Below are 21,382 nucleotides of genomic sequence, written 5' to 3'. Positions count from 1 at the left end.
TGAATTGGCCTAGGCTTTTTTTTTCTCCTGGTAGCAAAACTTGTCTTTCATATCCTTTGTATTTCTTCTCCTAGGAAGGAAACAACTTTTGCTTCCCCACCCCCACCACACACACAACAAACATCAGGAGATGTTCAAACTCAGAACGAAGCAACGCAAATAAATGAAAAAATAAATGGCAGAAGATAGCAAGTTTGTTTTAACTTTTTATTAAAATGCTTAGGATACAGATTGACTTTCTTTTGTAAATGACTTTTAACTTTTCCTGAAATAGGACATATATGCACTCTGATAAAACAGAATGAAAAGTTTCAATTCATGGGAGTTCCTGTACAAAGCTCTGATCCTCACTGTTAAGAGCCAAGCTCCTCACAGCAGCTTCTTTTGCTATCTTTTTATAGAACAGTGTTTTCTGTGAAGAAATAGATGCCAGCTGACTTTTCAATCCCCTCTTTCTCCAGTGGCCAAAATAAACCACTTTCACAAAGAGCTGAGCTGTGTAGAATCCAGTTTTCTAGCTTGCTACGAAATGATTAGGGACAAAGAGGAAAACACAAAAACAAAAAACAAGAAAACTAGCACTGCGTTCATACTTCTCAAGTCTCTGGATAAAGAAGTATGGGTTACCTTTAGCCAAAGGAAATTAAAAGTGTGCAAGTTAACTACCTAGTTCATTCACCATTAGCTAGATTTGTTCATTTAAGGCTTTCACCCCTTTCCAAACCAAAAATTTTGTTTTAATCCAGCTCTGCTTGCTAACAGAGGAAAGGCATGCTCTCCCCAGGTTTATCCTTTACTGAGCTGCTGCATTTGGTACCTGGCAATGAGAAAGTATGCTTTCCTAATAGGTCAGTACTGAAGACTAACAGTGAGAAATCCATTAAAGGGTAATACTCTCACTCATGCCTGGAGTGGGTTATCCACACTTTCCTTACCCTCACATTAGACACAGAATTCCACTGAATTTAGTTCAAACCTTTGCATCTTCATCACAATTTTCAGTTTTGAGGAAACTACTTCTAATCTCTCATTAAAGAAAAAGGAAGACATCCCCCCATTTTAAGAAAGGCTCTAATATTGGTTAAGATCATGAAAATCCAATTTTACACATGGCACTAAGAAAAAGGAATGCTATGAAAATGATCCTCATCACACTACTGGGCATGCTGAGGCTTTTTATACTGAGCTCTTAATGACAAGTGACGCTGGCTCAAAAAGAACAACACTACACAAAGTTCTTAGAGATTCCCCAGCTTATTTCTGGAACGGAGAAAGGCAATTTCATACCAAAAAAAAAACCTATAAAAAGAGCTCATGAACAGTCCCTTAAAAAGACCAAATCCTGCAAGTGAGAACTTTAAAGCCCACCAAATAAATCCTTCCTGGATCCAAACAAATGCTACAAATGCCAGATTTTTAAGTTCTCAACTCACAGAATTAAAAGCCCTTCAGCTGTTAACTGTCCTGTGTGACTCACCTATTCAGAAAATCTTCCCCTAGAATCTGTGCAAAAGTAACCGACGCATGCCTGCAGTGTAGGACAACATGGGGGATGTTCTCTTTTATGAGGCAAAAGTCAACTGAAAATTAAAGAGGAGCTATGGAGAGAAACAGTTTCGTAACAGTATAAAAGCAAAGACTGTCTGAAATCTGTAGCTTTGAAAGTAAAAATAATAAAATAACCACTCTATATTGAACTCCTCCCACAGTGAACCAACCATCTGCTCTACACACCACCGTGAGGAATGACCCTGGCTGACCACAGTGGAAGCCTGCCGCCACCGCCAGGCCAGGCCCTGCCCTCCCCTGCTCCACTGTGCACAGGTGGCGCCACCTACTACAAGGCAGTCAGAGAGACGGGGAGCTTCTCTCACTAACCTGCTAACTCAACAGGAGTAACTTCACTTGACTGAGCTCTGGCCTCCAACGTTTCTGTGCATAATTTTATGAAGAATCTAAATGCCATTCACTAGATCAAAAAGAAAAAAATAGAAAACTCTGGACCAAGTAAATTTTGAACTCAAAAAATTAGGAGGGACACCAATTACATTAACAACACTTTCTTTAAAAAATAGAATCACTTTCTTTTGAAATCAACCACAGTGGTGAGACGTGTTTTTCTTTTCAGGTGCCCCATGATGGCACACAGCTGTACCCAGCAAATCCTGCCAGCTTCCGAGTCCCGGGATGCTGCCCCGCACCAGCACATGGGGCAGCGTTACCTCCCGACAGTGTGGAGAAGAGCACATGTCACCACTGGGCGATGGGAGAGCTGACAGAGACTCTTGGCTTCTCAACGCCAGACACGGTTGAAGAGCTTTCCTTGTTCTATTAGAAAAGTTCATGAGGAAGCTGTGAATAGGATCAGTCCAGAGAAGTAAAACTCTTTTATTTTCACTGTCCAAACATCAGTCAATGTACTGGGAAAGCCAGCGGAAGCCCTCGCCGTAGCCTTGCCTCTTGAGCACACTGCACATGAACACTTCCATGGGGCGGGCGTTCAGCTCCTTCAGGGTCACATTCCCCTAAGGGAGGCAAAACCAAGAAAGGCCTGTTAGCATCCACATGGTGGAAAAGCTTGAAAGGGTGATCACAAATCACTCTCTTTATTCCTCAAAAGCAAAGGAAGTAGGAATTAATTATAGAAACGTAGTCAAGGCCATGCAGATAACTTCCCCAGAGCTTCATGCTTTCAGCACAGTTCTATTCCCAGATTCTCTCTGTAAAGAACCTTTACTTTGAACACACCATCATCTGGAAAGTTATGACAGCTAACCAAGAAAAAGGCCACTAGGACCCACAGAACCAGCATGCTCTTTGATGGAGAGAAGTCCAAGACTCTTTGGAAATAAGGACATTCTTGGGGCACCTGGGTGGCTCAGTCAGTTAAGCATCCAACTCTTGGTTTCGGCTCAGGTCATGATCTCAGGGTCATGAGATCGAGCCCTGTATAGGGCTCCTCACTCAGTGGGGAGTTGGCTCAAGATTCTCTCCCCCTCCGCCCCTCCCCCCACCACACATGCCTGCTCTCTCAAATAAATCTTTAAAAAAAAAAAAAAGAGGGGCGCCTGGGTGACTCAGTGGATTAAGCATCTGCCTTTAGCTCAGATCATGACCTCAGGGTCCTGGGATCGAGCCCCAAGTGGGACTCCTGTGCTCAGCGGGGAGTCAGCTTCTCCCTCTCCCTCTGACCCTCCCCTTGCTTGTGCTCTCTCTCTCTCTCTCTGCATGCTCTCTCTCAAATAAACTCTTAAAGAAAAAAAAAAGGACATTCTCATTAGCACAAGCATTCAGAAATCTATACTAATAACAAATTATATCAAGGAAATTAAGAATTCATGTTGTATAACGCTCATGCAGAAGAGGGGAAACTAAATTAAAGCAAATGTTTCTAGAAAGAAATCGATAATCAAGAAGAGGTAAAACTAAGAAATAAGAAACCATATAAAAAAAGTCAGAAGGTTATCAGAGACCCCAGAACAGGGAAATTTTTAAAACTGACTATGCCAAAACTACAAGCTGAAAAAAACAGAATTCCTGCTTAACTACAGTTGATCTCGATTTTCTCTCTCATAAGCACTTCTGCATCAGAGTTCTCCTTCCAGCTGGAGACAGCATATAACCTACTGATCTGAGAGACTCAGGTTCTATTCCTGGTTTTATCACTGACTTGGCTGTGTAGATCTGAACAAATAACTCTCAGATTTTCCTCATCTTCAAAATGGGGATTACAGTCCTACGTCTCTCAGCAGAGAACACTGAGGATAATCCAGTGCTTGGGTTTCAGTGCTTGGAAAGTGATCATGAATGATCATTCTTCTTCATAACCTGAAATCTCCGGCCAAAAACAAGACTGACTTCTGGTTAAGAAGGCCTCCTTCAGGGCGCCTGGGTGGCTCAGTTGGTTAAGCGATTGCCTTCGGCTCAGGTCATGATCCTGGAGTCCCGGGATTGGGTCCCGCATCGGGCTCCCTGCTCGGCAGGGAGTCTGCTTCTCCCTCTGACCCTCTCCCCTCTCATGCTGTCTCTCCATCTCATTCTCTCTCTCAAATAAATAAATAAAATCTTTAAAAAAAAAAAAAAGGCCTCCTTCAAAAAAGATTTCTCTGATTTAGAATCAAAAGAGAGTCAGAAAATTCTTAAATTGGTAAGTTTGCCTTTCCTACCAATTTCTTCATCCTCATATACCTGAGGAAAATTTCATCAGAAAACAGTGAAAGAATAGGCCCCTGCCTTCTGAATGACTACAAATCACCTATGGTAAAACCAATCCTAGGCCCAGTTAAACTTTTGAAAGACAAGTAAAATCTAGATAGCAAAATATGAATGTCTCAACAGCTGTGAATTTCCTTAATAATATGTCCCCTGATGATTTTTCTCTTACCTTTCCTGTGGTCTGTCCATAAAGCCCAAATATCTCACGGAGTTTTTCTTCACTGATCGCATCTGTTCTGTCAATCTTGTTACCCAAGATAAGGATTGGCACATTGGATATTGTTTCATCAGTCATTAGAGCCTAAAGACAACATAAAAGAGCTAGGTGAGGAATCTATGAAGGCCCACCAGATCATGAAAACCACCCGGACTTTCACTTGTCTACAAAGTATCAAATGTAAAGAGAAATTCTGATCATCTTTATACCTAAGTGATGAACTAAAAGTCTTCACGTTATACAACACTCTTAATATTAGGTAAGAAACTCCTCAAAATTACCTTGACATTAGGTAAGAATCCCTTAACAGCCTCAAAACAATTGCAACTTAAGGCTATGTCTATTTACAGGGCAGCAGAACTGCCCCAACCTCAACTCTGAGATAAATCACTCAGCCACAGACCATCCTCAGGCTATCCACTGAGCACAGTCCTAGAAGACTGAATGCTCTGGCTACAGAGCCTCAAAGATGGCGACAGGAAGTCCCCGCATATACAATGAGTGCCCAATGTGTGCAAAGCACTATCTCAGGCACTGATAGGGATACAAAGAGATAAGACATATCCCTGGCCTCGAGAAATCCTCACTCTATGTTCATACACATCTGTCAACAAAGCAAGGCAAGTGTATGATTGTCACAATGAATAGGGACAGAATATAAATACCAGAAGACATTCGGGGAAATCAAATGGCAGGGGAAATGGTGGACTTAAGGAAAGTCTTAGCAAAGTTGAGGAACCCAAACTAAGCTCTGAAAGAAGGGCAGGTTTTGGACAGGTGGAAAGGAGAAGGAAGAATATAAGCAATGCTTTACAGTAAGAAAAGAATTCAGAAAGCCACATGGAGAGTTGCCTGTCTTTATATGTTGACACACAGTAAAATAGAATGGGAAGGCATGATCAACATTATGATGCCTGAGAAGTTAGCTGCAGTAGATCCTAAAGACCCCAAATCCAGAAATTACTGAATAGAATCTGTGTGTAAGGGGGCATCTGGGGGGTTCAGTTGGTTAAGCGTCTGTTTTCGGCTCAGGTCATGATCTCAGGGTCCTGGGATAGAGCCCCATGTCGGGCTCCCTGCTTCTCCTTCTGCCCCTCCCACCCCCACTTTCAAATAAATAAAATCTTAAAAAACAATCGTGTAGAAGAACACATTGAATTCATACAAAGTATCTATGTGTGCTCAGATAAGAGACAGTGACCTAGCCCAGGATGGCAGCATCCAAGGAATAGTGCCACAGGCACTGTGGAGAAAGAAGTGAAGAGACTGATGTCTAGATGATAAGACAGGTAAAGAGGGGCCTGAGCTGGCACAGATTTCAAGCCTGGGAATCCAGTGCCCACTGACAGGAAAAGCTTGGAAAGGAGAGTAGAGCTGAAGGGATAAAGGGGAACATACTTTCGACCATCTTAGGTTCCAGGGATTATTAGATAAAATCAGAGTAAGGATGTCATTCATTGATTAAATACTAACCAGATGCCTACTGTATGTCTGATGCTTTGCTAAGTGCAAGGGTTTCAAAAAGAAACAAAGGTCGGTCCCTTCTAAGTTCACAGTCTGATGAAGAGACCTACAAGAAAACCAGTGAGGACCACAGACACTGATAAGGTGGCGAGTCTAAGTCCAAGAGGTCAGGGAAAGCTTCCTAAAAGAGGTCATGGCTGAACTCCGGGATCTCTGAAAGGACATTTTTTAATTTACCAGCAAAAGTGGGTGGGGGTCCGATGAGAAAGCCTACAGCAACTTGTGCATACTGAAGGAAGGACAAATTGTTCTCTATTGTTTGGAATGTAGTTCAAGGTAGGCAATAAAGAGAAAAGAAGCTGGAGAAATAAACAGAGGAAAGATCAGGGAAGACTTTATGCAAAGTCTTTGCTGTGCAAAGGATTTGTGGATTTTATCCAGAAGGTGATAGAGATCTATTAAAGGATATTAAAGAGGCCAATGGTAAGTCTGAAAAGTTCCTTCTAGCATTACATAATGTGGCAGGGTGGTATTGAAATCTACATTCACAGGATCTGGACCACATGTCCAGGTAGATGGTGGGGAATGGTTCCATTCTGGGAGACTGGAATTGGTAGGTGGAGTTCTTTAGTAGATAGCATTATGTATGAGGCTGGAGCTCAAGAGAGGTTTAAACAAGAGAAATCCATATGGGAGTCACTGGCCTGTGGGTGGCAGATGAAGGAATGAGAGTAGGCTGAACTAGCCTAGGATAAAATACAGACCCTAGGGAACACCAAAATTTAAGCAGGGGAATGGGTGCTTGTGCAAGAATCTGAGAAGTATTAGCCAGAGAGCGCACACCAAACCCAAGAATGCAAATGGGAATTCAACGAAAAGAGAGAATGCCAATGCCAAGAGGTCAAGTAAGGGAAGGAATGCCCTATAAGCGATTCTACACGAGACCAGAGCTATATAGATTCAAGAAACATACTCACAAACTCACAAATAAACATGGCACAGGTTCAAATTGCCAGGAACAAGAATGCAGAGAGACAGTTACAAATCAAATAAAAAGAAGAGGTGCAGGGTGACCCAGTAAGGATTAACAAAGGCAATATGACAAGAACTATGAAGCCAAGAAAATGCAATGTTGAGAAAGGAGAAAACATGACAGTATCAAATGCTGCCTGTGACCCAAACTGAAGACTGAGAATAGACTGCTAACTAAGGTCTACAAAGTCATTCAGTGCAAAGGTGGGCAGACACAGAGTGAGAACCCAGATTCAAACACATAAAGAACCCTTCATCTCTCTCTTAAGGTTTCACTCTCCCAATGCTTCAAAAACAGGGACCATCCATGATATGGGAAGGAAAAAGGCGTTCATTATGCTGGGGCAACAGGCACATACTGGGGAGTGTGGGAGCAAACTGGACAGTCACCCTATGATAGATATAAACAAAGTTAACTTTCTGGAGTTCAAGCTGAGTTTCCTCAGGACACTGAAAAGCAAGGGCTTAGATTTTAAAACACCTTCTTACTGTAACTAGGACTTTCATCAAATGGTAACTGGAATGCTGAAGTATTAGCGCTACTGACCTATATTCCTTAAAAGAAACAGAGACCATAAAAAGAAAAAATATAATCGTACATTTAGCTCAACTTTGGATTCCATGAGGCGAGGATGATCTGCACAGTCGACCAGAAAGACAATCCCGTTAATTGCTGGGAGGTAATTTTTCCAAACCCGACGTGCTAAAAGACAAAGTTTGTAGTTGCATTAATCAAAAAAAAATACATATTTTGAAAAATTTATCTTTTTTTTGCCCTAAAATGGGCAAACCTTGGATAGGTTTCAATAGCATTCAATTCCATATAGATTCCCCAAGTCCTAACCAGTATTAAATCAGAACAAAGGGTATACACTAATGGCGTATGAACTGAATCTGATTTTTTCAAATTAAAAAATCAAGGTTTTCTGCCTGATTTTCGGAAAAACTGCAACATCTGGCAATCCCACACATACCTACCTACATGTCACTTATCAGCTGGAACTGAGTGGTAGCGACCCCTTTAGATGAAGTCTGGGCTCTTCCATTTGGCAAAGTTTCCACCACTCCCTACTGTCTGACACCCAGTCACTTTTACTCAGTTAAATGACCTACCTCACCCCGAAAGCCAAATTTATCAAGATGCAAATTACCTGTCCACATACCATTAGTTCCAAGTCAGTTCCTAACTAACCAATGTGTACGTGTACTGAAACACCTGCTCCGTCCATCCTCAGGAGATTGGGCCTGACAGGTGGTTGAAGTTGCCAGGCAATTACCTCAGTCTCCCATATTTAACCCAGGAGGCCTTATAAATTTTATTTATTTTTTTGTTTATGCCATGAAGTGATAATGGTTTGGGAAGCAATACTTTAATTTCTAAGTCATTCATCTCTAGTTACTTTCACTGGGATGAATAACAAAGCATCTCTACATCAAATAGTTAATAATGGTTACCTCTAAAGAGTGGGATGGGGAAGGAGAGGCTGGGGGAATTTCCACCTTTTACCTTCCATATTCATATGCTGTGTGTGTATTCAATTTGTTACATGGAGCTTGAACTACCTTTTTTTAAGTAATCTCTACACCCAATGTGGGGCTCAAACTCACGACCCTGAGATCAAGAGTTGCATGCTTTGCTGACTGAACCAGCCACGCGCCATGAGCCTGGCCTACTTTTAGAAGTTAAAATTTTTAAGTTTTTTTTAAGAAAAGGAAATCTCCAAATATATAGCATTTTAGTAATTTCTGTAAAATGGTGGCAAGTTATTGTGATAAAGTAAGTCTGTTAAATAAATTTGCCTCAAACAAAACAAAACTACATGTAACACACCCCCCCTTCTTAATCTATCAAAACCTGAAAGCTAAATTTATCACACCAAATAATACATTAAGTCTCAGTTGAGGGGTTTAAAAGCATCTTTCCTGCTGCATTCTCCAAATGGTCTCAGTTCAGTTCTTACAACTGTATTATCTCTGAATTTAAATTTGTAAACAGTTACAAATCCTTTTGAAAGAAACAGAAAAGCCACCATACACCCATTCCTACCCAAATGAAAATACAAGCTCATTATAGAAAAAAAAGATACAAGATCATCTATAATCCTCCAGAGAAACACACCTACTGCTAATGTTTTCCTATATATTCATTCAATCTTTTTTCTATGCAGGTATTTTATGTGATTGTGATCATACTACATATGATTTTTGTGGGATATAAATATTAAAGAACTGAAATAAATGTAATTATATAATGAAATCACTGACTATAAAATCATTTGGATCACTCAGATTTCTGGTTAAACTTACTTGGCTAAAAAATTAAAATTACCAATATTCTGTTCTTTTAACTACGCTTTTAAAAAGCTGTATTAGATTCAACCTAATATAATGAATGCTCCAAAAGGAGACTTCTCAACTCAATAACAAATGAATAAATCTCACAAAATTTCAATAGTTTCTTTTTCCTACTTCGCAGAATATTTATTTTCACATCTTAAATGTTTTACTCCTAAGCCTAAAGTCTTGCCAAATGTGAAGTAAGTGTCCATCAGAAAAAGATGCCCCATTCTATGTATCTCCAAAACCCACACAAGATACCTGATAGGAATCTAGGAACCAAATGGACATGGCCTCCATAAGGCAAAATGTACTACAAGAACAATAAGGTAGAAGGAAATGTTCTACCAACCGCTCCACATGGATAGAGTATACAAAATAGATCAGAGTGGTCACAAGTATATCACTGTATTATTTTTGCAACTTTTGACAAATCTGAACTTACTTACAAATAATAACAATTTTCTACATACTTACACTCCATTGACTAAGGGATATAAAAGAGACATGATTAAATTTGATATTGTACTAGATCAAGAGGAAAAGTGCTATGAAGGAGATTATGGAGACAACTGACAAAAAGAGAAATATACACTACAGAGTAGATAAAAATAAAACTTCCTAGGTTTGATAACTTAATATGTGTTACATAGAGACTAATAAATTGGGGCAAAAGGTATAAAGGAGTGGAGTTCTCTGTATTTATGCAACTTTTGACAAGTTTGAAAGTACTTAACAATTTTAAGTGATAAGATCTCAATCATAATTTAATCACCATTTAAAAGGTAAAAATGTCACAATGCTTAAAAAAAAAAAGGGTATAAAAAGAACCATACGTCAATACCATTCTTCCACTGAATCATCTCTTACCTTGCTCATGCCCACCAAGATCAAAAGTTGTAAATGTCATTCCAGCAATTGTAAGCTCTTCTGATGCTGAAAAATTGTCAAAATAGAAAAAAGACATAAACTCTTCCATCCAACAAGGCCCAGCTCCCAGTACTGTAAGTTAATACAAACACAAAATTTAATGAAGCTTTTACCTTGGAAAGAAAAGGATACAAGGGTGAAAACATTTCTTAAATTATTCTAAAAAGCCAACTTTCTTTTTCTCCAAAGTGTCTACTGCTTCTTAGAAGTAGACATGGGAGATGTGTCCCCTTACAGAACTAGTGAGAACAGATACTGACAGAGTCCCAGAGGGTTAGATTTAGGGATATATGACCTGAATGTCGTACAGATAATTTTTTTCAAGTGAGCTGTCTTTTGAGACCTCAAGAAATCAATCAACTGGGGATTCATCCCCAAACCGTGACATTGACCTTCAAATATCAAAAGGTCACCTGGTATTTTCAAACCTACTTGGATGTAATGTTGGAACATGTTGGCCCAATCGGTCATCTTTGAGCATGTGTAGAAGAGTGGTTTTGCCTGCATTGTCCAAACCCAAAAATACAAGTTTTCCAGATTTCTTGTAGAGTCCTAAAAAAGAAAAAAAATTTAACATAACTTTGCTTTCTGCTTACCAAAGGCTGCTTGTATTTAGATTGTTGGAGGAAATGTACAAAGTCTGAAACCTATGATATATTTCAAGTAAATGGCTTTACCTAGGAACTGGAGCACACTGCTGAAGCCATTGTAGATCCACTCAAAGATGAAAGACATTATTAATGCTTACTACCTGTAGAAAATATGAAAGCAGCAAACATTAGCTTTCTGAATCCTAGTACAGCTCTGGAGAAGTTAACCCTTATTGGGTAGCCCTGATGCATGTTTATTGTCCCATGTTTTCAGGTGTAAGAAAATAAAGGATTCTGCACCCTGGAGGGAAGTCTCTGGGGTCCTCAGATCTGCACAAACTCCTGATTTTCTATCAGTTTTCAATCTATGATACTCCAAGGACTAGGAGTTAAAGATATACTTTCCTCTTTTCTCCTCCAGGCAGTTGCTCATTCACATTCCCTAGATACATGGCTGCTGTCTATACCAGTTAGCAAAACCTCTACGAAATCAGTCCCATCAATAATCTAGATCAAAACATCACATCAATACACTAAGCAGAAAATAAGAATGAAAGCATATTGACCCTTCCTTGTAAACAGCTCTAAAAAACAGTCACCAAAATCCTAATGGCTGACATAATTTGCCCTGCCCCACTTACCAATGACTATTATTTTTTTTTAAAGATCTATTTATTTATTTGAGAAAGAAAGAGAGCTCGCGGGAGCGGGGAGGGGCAGAGGGAGCGAGAGAATCTCAAGTAGACTCCCCACTGAGCAGGGAACCCCGAGCTCATGACCTGGAGCTGAACTAAGAGTCAGAAGCTTAATCGACTGTGTCACCCAAGTACCCCACTAATGCTATGTTTCTTAACAATATTTATTTAACCCCTCTTACAGATTTGTGTGTCAACTTATAAAAAGAAACGATATCACTATTATGGAGAACCATGAAGAAATAAGAGAATCTTTTCATAATGTGAGTAACCAAGACCTAACCCATTTTACAAATAGGGATTTCTTTAAAATAAGAATACTTGTTCAGGGCATAGAAGTAGGTTCCTAGCCAAGTACACACACTAATTAGTACTAATATTAAGACCACTTTTCCTACTGTTTTCCATAAGCCTAGACAAAACAAAAGATGACCCAAAGCTACTAAAAGGTCTACATACACTGGTAATGAGCAAGAGGACTCTGAAAGGAGTTAAGAGGGTAAGATCTAAAGCCAGTGGTGGTGTCAAAGTTTCTCAGGTTCAACATTTTCTGGTCTCTGAACTTTTGCCTCAGTATCTCAGATTTGGTGCAGGAAAAAAAAAAAAAAAGATCCCCATCAGCAAGACTCTCAGGACTCAGTCCCCATCCCCCTTCACTCTCCATCAGCAAGAGCATGTGAACACAAGGCTACACTAGATGTGACCAACTGCTCTCAAATACAACTTTCATGAACTTTTGTTTTAAAAAGTAAACAAAAGTTTACTTTTGTTACTTTTACTAGTGACCTTAACAGGGTTACCCACAAAAACCCACCTATATTCTTTACTCAAAGAATGCTAGATAAAGAAGTTGAAAAGTTGAGGCAATACATGTTAATTTGAGGGCTCCTGGCTGGCTCAGTCAGAGGAACCTGTGACTCTTGATCTTAGGATCATGATTTTGAGCCCCACATTAAATGCAGAGACTACTTAAATAAGTAACTAAATAAACTGAAACATATATATATATGTATGTAGGTATCTTTTTTCTATCCAGTGATTGAGTTTTGTTTTGTTTTTAAAGATTTTATTTATTTTATTTGAGAGAGAGAGAGCACAGAGGAAGAGGGAGAGGGAGAAGCAGACTCCCTGCTGAGCAGAGAGCCTGATGTGGGGCTTGATCCTAGGACCCTGGAGTCATGACCTGAGCCAAAGTCAGACGCTTAACTGACAGAGCCACCCAGGTGCCCTGAATTTTTTTTTTTTTTTTTAATCAGGCCTGGGCGGCTGGGTGGCTCAGTCAGTTAAGCGTCTGACTCTGGCTCAGGTCATGACTCCAGGGTCCTGGGATTGAGTCCTGAGAGTCCTGCATTGGACTCCCTGCTGCCCCTCCCTCCTGCTTGTGGGCATGTGCACTCTGTCTCTCAATTAAATAAATAAAATCTTTAAAAAAAAATAAGGCCTTACCTATAAACCTTAGGGACTGCTTAATGCTTATTTTCTATGGGTCTTTAACATGGAAGGCCAAATGAAGCTTGGTAGTTTGGGTGAAAGTAGAAGCTAAGGCAAAAGCTTTTCTAAAAAAAAATACTAACTATGGGGGTTTTTTTTTGCCCTTTTCAGTAACATTAAAATATATTTTGGCAGGGGCGCCCAAGTGGCTCAGTCAGTTAAGCGTCTGCCTTCGACTTGGGTCATAATCCTGGGGTCCTGGGATGAAGCCCCTCATCGGGCTCCCTGCTCAGCAGTGAGTCTGTTTCTCCCTCTCCCTCTGCCGCTCCCACTGCTTGTACTCTCTCTCTCTCTCAAATAAATAAACAAAATCTTAATATATATTTTGGAAGAGACCAAATTTAGCATGTTAAATAATGTGGTAACTTAGTCGGCACTTTAAGAAGTTTAATGACTTAAATACACTTACACAGCTCCTGTTTTTAGGTTTCCTCTGTAGATAAGTAAAAGAACAATGTGTCTCTTCTCTGCAATTCCCCCAAACCAGTCATCTTTCCCTACTTTTCTCAGTCTACAACTTGGAGAAGTCAGGCTCACCTTTACAGAGAACCTCTCTTTAAGATCACTCCTACTCTGAACTCCTTTAAAAAACCCATTGTTACATATTCATGTGTACTACACAGGGTTACAACCAATACTTTTATAGACTCTTTGTGAAGTTTTACCACATCGTTTTAGAATTCTTCCAAACTCAATGAATTCTCCAATGGGAAAACCCCTCTTTAAGGAATTTTTCATGGTAACTGAATTAGTTTGACTTTTCCAATTTATCTCCCCTTGACATTCTTGCTCCCCTCCAAAATGATCTATGGAAAAGTGCTCGGAGAAACTCTTCAGGTGATGTTAAAAAAAATTATAAAAACCCTTAACAGACCCAAAGTGTTACACTGTATTGCTACCCAAAGTTAAGGAAATGGCTTCAGTGGCTCCTCCATCCTTGAGATCTTAGGATCTGTACCCCTCATGAGTAGTTTTACAGTTTTATACAGTGCCTGCACATACATCTCGTTTCAACCTCACACAAACCCTACTGGGCAGGAGTCCTTAGTTTTCAACAACAAGGCAAGGATGCTGATACTCCTAGGTCAGCTGACTTAACCAAAACTGCTCAGCTAAAAAAGTGTCAGTGCCAAAACTGAAACCTTCCTTTTTAAATGCCAAAGCCAAAGCTCTTCCTGTTAATATTACATAAAATTCAAATCCAACTCACAAAACTGCTTTTAAAGAAACGTAAAACTTCTTTAACCCACCAGCTAAACAGATAATCTTCTACAGTTTTCTTCCTTACAACTTACCATGTCTTCTGAATGGTATTTTAATAACTAACATTCTATTTATTTCCTATCCTTGATCCACTCTACCACCTTATGGCATCTTGTGGCAAATTAGCGTCCTCTAAAATTTAAGAACTCTAAACTACCACAAATTAAGAACTCTAAACTACCACAAAAGCACTGCCAATGTACCCCAAACTAAAATTTGCAAATTTCAGGAATGACATCAGAATGAAGTAAATAAAAAAGAGAAGCACTAGCCAATACTGACCATTAGCCAGTAATATATGCATTACTCTCTCTACATACTCATTTCTTATGCATATCATTACAACTTTGAGACACCATTCCTGGGACACATCTGGGATAGCAGGCTGCTGGTTTTTAGCTAAGAAACTATGCTTAGCTGCAGGGTAAATATCAAAGGTCAAGCAAGCCCCCAGGCAAAGCACCAAAAGTACCCTGTCGCGACCTAAGCAGAAAGATCGAGGTAAAGGAGAAAAGACAAGAGCAAGAGAGATAGCAACAGAGACAATTTAGTGCCAACCCTCCCAAGTGCACTCCTGACCTCTAGGCTAGAATCATGAAGAAAACACTAATCTATACCAAATGCACACGAACGAATTTTTCCACGCACTGAAGAGAGGGAGGAAAAGAGGAAGGTGGAAGAAGAAAATACGGGGTTCGACTCAGGGCATCTGACGATAACACAGAGCTGAAAGTCGGGGAGGGGGGTCCGCACTGGACTGGGAGTCAAGAGATCCGGTTCGAACACTCCTCTTGCTATCGGCCGGGCCTTGGCCAATTCACTGCCTCGCGAACCTTATTATTCCCCAGGATGCAAACCAAGGATAGTCATCAAGGACTCCCACCCGCCCAAGGGCTGAGGCTCATCCGAGACGGGATATGAAACCGTTTCGCAAACCTGAGCACACAGTACAGACAAGAAAACTGTTATCCCGCCCCACAGCTGCGGGACCCCCGAAGGAATGCAGATCGACCCGATAACCCCAAGGGCTGTCAGGGAACGAAGCCGACCGGCCAAGTCGGCCCGTCCCCACCCAGAACCAGCCCCGAGGCCCCACAGAACCGCCTGCGTGTCACTTCCCCCCCCACACACACACAGCAACCCCGCCTGAGCGGGCCTCCGCCCCGACCCTCCCCGCCGTCCGCCCCAGCCCCACGGGCCCCTCGGCTCCTTCCTTCGCAGCAGCCCCCCGACTCACGGCCAAGGGGGCTCCTCCGGCGGCGGCGGGCGGCTTCGACCCTCCCTCACAGAACACAGCCCAGCAGCACCCGGGACCGCCAGCTATTCGCCGGATATACGTAACACCCCCTCCCCCGGGACTTCCGGGCACGCGCTTGCCCCCGCCCCCTCGTAGCGTCACGGCGCTCTGAAGCGCCGGAGCCACCTACCGACGACTCGGGCCGCGGAGGGCTGGGCCTCAGGCGCGCAGAGCGATCCCGGGGGCGGGCCAGACTTGGCTCCGCTTCCTCCGGTACGGAGAGCACGACGCGCGAGACGTGGCAGCGCCGGGACTCCGGGGGCAGGGCAGGAGCCTGGAGTTTCGCAATGCACCTAGACGCTCGGGATCGCCGCTTTTAGTCCAACTGCCGTCGCACACGATCCGGCAAAATCCGGAGCGGCGACAGGTGGCTAGGTAGGTTCTCGGACAGAAGAGTTGCCCCAACAGCCCTCCACCTGGGGTGGATCCCAGAAGGCCTTTGCTTCCAGTCACGGTTCTCCGGGATAGCCTATGTTTTGGAAGAACAGCTAATATTCATTGAGCACTTACGTTCCAGGCAGTGCACTGAGTATTTTGCATGCATGCCTCCCCGTATTTGGCCTTGATAACAGCCCTTATGAAGCGGATACTGTTATTTTCCCCATTTTGCAAATGAGAGAACCAAGGTTCAGAATAGCCCAAGCTCATAGGCTAGGAAGTGGCAAAGCAGCACGTTGGCTTCTACTCTGCCGTCCTTCCCAAGCATTTTCTCATTTAATTCTGAAGACAGCCCTACGAGATTGGTATTATTACTCCAATTTTACAGATAGGAAAGCTAAGGCAAGTGATAAGATGAATGATGTTTTTGGATAGTAGGACCCAATATCATAAACATTTCAGTTCTCCTTAAGTACAATTACAAATTTAACACAATTCCCATAAAAGAAATAATAGGATTAATAGGTTTTGTGTGTTTTAAACTACCCTGTTTTGGGGTGCCTGGGTGGCTCAGTCGTTGGGCGTCTGCCTTCGGCTCAGGTCATGATCCCAGGAGGTCCTGGGATGGAGCCCCACATCGGGGCTCCCTGCTCAGCGGGGAGTCTTCTTGTCCCTTTGCCCCTCCCCCCTGCTCGAGCACTCTCTCTCTCATAAATAAATAAAATCTTTTTTTTTAAGATTTTATTTATTTATTTGACAGAGAGAGACACAGTGAGAGAGGGAACACAAGCAGGGGGAGAAGCAGGCTTCCCACCTAGCAGGGAACCCGATGCGGGGCTCGATGCAGGGCTCGATGCAGGGCTCTATCCAGGGCTCTATCCCAGGACCCTGGGATGATGACCTGAGCCGAAGGCAGACGCTTAACAGCTGAGCCACCCAGGCGCCCCTAAATAAAATCTTTAAAGAAAGCACTTTGGTGCTAGTGCATGAAAAGCCAAACAAACCAATTAGAACAAAGTACAGAAATAGACCCAAATATGTGCAGAAATAAGATTTAAGTGGCATCTGGCAACTGCAGTAATACTCAGAGGGAGCTGGATGGACAAGCTCACTACTTTCCCCCCTCTTTTAATCCTGTGAGTCTCTGCATTGAGTTTGAATCTTGTCCAGACATACAAAGCCATGCTCTGAGGCTTCTCCCCAGTTCTGGTTAAACCAGGAGAACTGTGTCCATAGGGCTTGGACCCTCAGTGTATGTACCCTGGAGGCATAGGGCTGCCCTAGCACAAGCTATTGCATTGGATTACTGGCCCTGATAGAAGGCTGGCTGTAAGAGGTCAGGGTGGGGGGTCCCAAACCACAAGGGTGGCTTGGGGGGCTCAGGAGGAAGGAAGGAGCACAGAGGAAAATTATCAGGAGAGCTGCAAACTCTCCTTACCAAGTGGGCAGCCTTGAGCAAGTTGACAGATGCCCCAGGCCACAGGGTACCCAACTCTAAAATGAGTGAAAGAAGGATGTTGTACATGTAAGCAATTTTTCCAGAGTATGTTTTCAATAAATGTTTCAGTTATATGTTTAAAAATAAATAAAAGGGTTGGGACAATAGGTAGTCAAAAACAAAAACCTAGGGGCGCCTGGGTGGCTCAGTCAGTTAAGCATCCAACTCTTGATCTCAGCTCCGGTTTTAATCTCAGGGTCATGAGTTCAAGCCCCACGTTGGGCTCCATGCCCAGCATGGAGCCTACTTAAAAACAGACAAAAATATTGCCTAAACACTTAAGCAAAACATTTAGTTGTAATTGACCAGAAGGCTGTTTGAGCCCAGCCTTGCTTTCAAACGTAACCACGTGTTTTCTTTTCGGGGTTTTCTATATTGGTGTGTCTGGTTGTTTTGGGTTTTTTTGTTTGTTTGTTTTTTGTCTGTTATGTCTTCATCAAGATAAGAAAGAAAACCTGTAATTCCTAACAAAAAAAAGATTGACACATTCAACTACAGAAAAATAGGAAAGTTTTCTATGACATATAGTGCTGATGGAACAGTGATGACACCATAAACCCAAAAGACAGCAAGTTGGGAAAAAATATGCATAATCACATCACAAGTGAAAGGTTAGTATGAAAAATACTAACTGTTGTTAGAAAGATAGGCAAGGAGGGGCACCTTGGTGGCTCTGTCGGTTGAGCGTTTGACTCTTGGTTTGGGCTCAGGTCATGATCTGGGGTTGCGGGATCAAGCCCTGCATCGGGCTCTGTACTTGGTTCGAGTCTGCTTGGAATTCTCCCTCTCTCCCTCTCCATCTGCCCCTCCCCCTGCTGACACACACACTCTCTCTCCAAAATAAATAAATCTCAAAAAAATTTTTAGAAATATAGCAAAGAATAGGACCAGACAATTCACAGGAAAGAAATATAAATGGGTCTTTTTAGGATAATAAACCAATAGAAACAGAGGAATTTTATGTAATTCTCCCCCACTCTGTTCTTACTCCCCTACACATGCTCAATACTATTAGGTAGACAGGACTCAGAAGCTAAAATAGAGATTGAAAGACATGTGTCAGTCATGGCTCTCCAGAGAAACAGAACCAGTAGTATAATATATATACACACATACATAAACATATATATATGGATATGTGTGTATATGTGTATATATACACATATTGGCTGACATGGTTATGGAAGCCAAGATATCCCAGATCTGCCATCTGCAAGCTGGAGAACCAGGAAAGTTGGTGGTATGATTCAGTCCAAGCCTGAAGGCCTTGGAGTGAGAATTAGGGGGCTGCTGGTGTATGCCCTGGTGTCTGAAGGCCCTAGAACCAGGAGCTCTGATGTCTGAGGGTAGGAAAGGTGGATGACCCAGCCTCAAGAAGAGAGAAAGAGAATTTGCCCTTCCTTTGCATTTTTGGCCCATTTGAATCCTCAAGGGATTGGGTGATGCTCACCCACATTGGTGAGGACAGATCTCTTTACTCAGTCTACTGAATCAAATGCTGATCTCTTCCAGAAACACTCTCACAGACACACCCAGAAATATTTTACCACCTACCTGGGCATCCCTTAGTCCAGTCAAGTTGATACGTAAAATAAACCATCCCAGCATCTATTGGAACTGTCAACATGGAGGTAATGGGTGAGCCTGATAAATGCAGTTTTGGAGAATAGGTGCTAGACTGGAATGACTTAATGAGAGACGAGGAGAGGAAGAAATGGGGCAATGACCCTGGACAATGCCGTTAGAAACATGGCTGTGAAGGAGAGGAGAGACCGGGGATCCAAAAAGTCATAGATGATGAAAATTAATATTCTTTTCTGCTCAGTGGTAAAAACTGGAATACCATCTGTGTCAATATTTAAACATTGGTTCAAATCTTGAGAAAATAAACATTTGACTTTTGTCATGTGGATGATTTCATATAATGTTGATTAGAAAAATCATCCTGGAAAGCAGTCTTATTTTATTTTATGTTATTTTATTTTTATTTAGAGTGGGAAAGAAGGGGGGCAGAGGGAGAGAGAGAATATTAAGCGGGCTCAGCGCGGAGCCTGGATGCAAGGCTCAATCTCAGACCCTGAGATCATGACCTGAGCTGAAATCAAGAGTCAGACACTGCTGAAGTGAGCATGGAACCTCCCGCATCTTCAGCTTTCTGTGCCTGGTCCGTTTGGGCATCTCCATTTTCTGCAGGGTTATTCCCTTCCTCTCCAGGATTGGCTTTCCCTTTTTTCTCTTTGGGTCCCTTCTTTCCCTTCTTTGAAGGGCCTTTCCAGGTGTAGGTTCTGGCTTTGGAAGAGCAGGTTTAGAGTTGGAGGCATCAGGATGAACTCATGTTCAGCTTAATACAGATACAGACGGCTATACGTGGAAATATTTAGATTTTTGTATATACACAGGTCGGTATGCACACGTATTTCCTTGCTCTGTCAGCTGGGAGGACCCAGAAGCAACAGCAACTCAGCAGCAATGAGCACACCTAGCACCCAGATCTTGGCTTCTAATACCATTCTCCAATGAAAGGAACCAAGGTTCCTTGGAGAAATGGCTGATTCTAGGGCTGGGGCAGGGAATACACAAAAATAAAATTAAAAGGCAACCTCTAGAATGGGAGAAATATTTGCCAATCATGTATCTGATAAGGGATTAAAATATATAAAAAACTCATACAACTCAATAGCAAAAAACCAATCTGCTTGAAAAATGGGCAGTGGATCTGAACAGACGTGATTCCAAAGAAGACATACAGATGGCCAACAGGTACATGAGAAGGTACAGCATCACTAGTCTTCAGGGAAATGTAAAACCACAATGAGATTAGTAGAATGGATTTTATCCATTTTTAGATGGATATTATCAAAAAGACAAGAGATAACAAGTGTTGGCGAGGATGTGGAGAAAAGGGCATCCTTGTGCACTGTTGGTGGGAATGAAAACAGTATGGAGGTTCCTCAAAAAATAAAAAATAGAACTATCATATGATCCAGCTCTTCCATTCCTGGTGTATCCAAAGAAGATAAAAACACAATCTTAAAGAGATATCTGCAATCCCGTGTTCACTGCAGCATTATTCACAATAGCCAAGATATGGAAACCACCTAAGTGCCCATCCGTTGTTGAATGGATAAAGAAGATGTGATATGTATACAAATGAAATATTCGTTCAGCCATGAGAAAGAAGGAAATCCTGCTATTTGTGACAACGTGGATGAATTGGAGACATTATGCTGAGTGAAATAAACCAGAAAAAGATAAATACTGTATGATATCACTCATATATAGAATCCAAAAGAGCCAAACTCCTAGAAACAGAGTAGAGTGGTGGTTACCAGGGGCAGAGGGGTGGCGAAATAGGGAGATACTGGTCAAAGGGTATAAACTTCCAGTTATAAGATAAATACATTCTGGGGATCTAAGGTAGAGCATGGTGATTATAGTTAATAACACTGTATTTTATACTTGAAAGTTACTAAGAGAGTAGATCTTAAATGTTCTCAGCACAAAAAAGAAATAGTGATCATGTGAGGTGACGTGATGGAGGTGTGAGCTGACGCAGCGGTGGCAATCATTTTATAGTGCATAAGTGTATCTCATCAACATACCGTACACCTGAAACTTACAGTGTTATCTGTCCATGTTCTCTCAACCAAACTGGGAAAAGAAAAAGACAGAGAAAAAAGGCTGAGAGAAAGAGAGAGAATAAGAGGGAGAGGAAGGGAGAAATATGTGATGGTATTTATGTATTTATGCTAAATGATTACTATTTATAGGGATTTATAAAAGAACATTTTTTGAAAATGGGCTCTGGAATCAGACTGCCTGGGTTTGAATCCCAGTTCCTCCACTTACTCATTCTGTAACTTCGGATAACTTAAGTAATCTTTTTTTAAAATTTTTTTATTGTTATGTTAATCACCATATATTACATAATTTGTTTTGGTGTACTGTTCCATGATTCATTGTTTGTTCATAACA

The 21,382-nt window shown here is 41.7% G+C and overlaps 1 protein-coding gene across 1 annotated transcript; it reads right to left on the bottom strand.

Moving 5' to 3' along the window:
- Positions 1-193: 193 nt before the first annotated feature.
- Positions 194-15,576, bottom strand: SAR1A (secretion associated Ras related GTPase 1A). Its single transcript, XM_028109661.2, has 7 exons — positions 15,472-15,576; positions 10,873-10,946; positions 10,628-10,747; positions 10,136-10,201; positions 7,528-7,631; positions 4,385-4,516; positions 194-2,525 (listed from the first exon to the last, which is right to left on the bottom strand). The coding sequence occupies exons 2-7, from the start codon at positions 10,928-10,930 to the stop codon at positions 2,409-2,411; spliced, it is 597 nt and encodes a 198-aa protein (XP_027965462.1). The 5' UTR covers positions 10,931-10,946; positions 15,472-15,576; the 3' UTR covers positions 194-2,408.
- Positions 15,577-21,382: the final 5,806 nt, after the last annotated feature.

Source organism: Eumetopias jubatus, unplaced genomic scaffold (assembly GCF_037043125.1).
Source record: "Eumetopias jubatus isolate StellerSeaLion01/CBP00866 unplaced genomic scaffold, mEumJub1_p1.0 scaffold_17, whole genome shotgun sequence".
Classification (NCBI taxonomy): Eukaryota; Metazoa; Chordata; class Mammalia; order Carnivora; family Otariidae; genus Eumetopias; species Eumetopias jubatus.
Note: the sequence above shows the minus strand (reverse complement) of the source record. Positions and strands in the feature narration are given on the sequence as shown.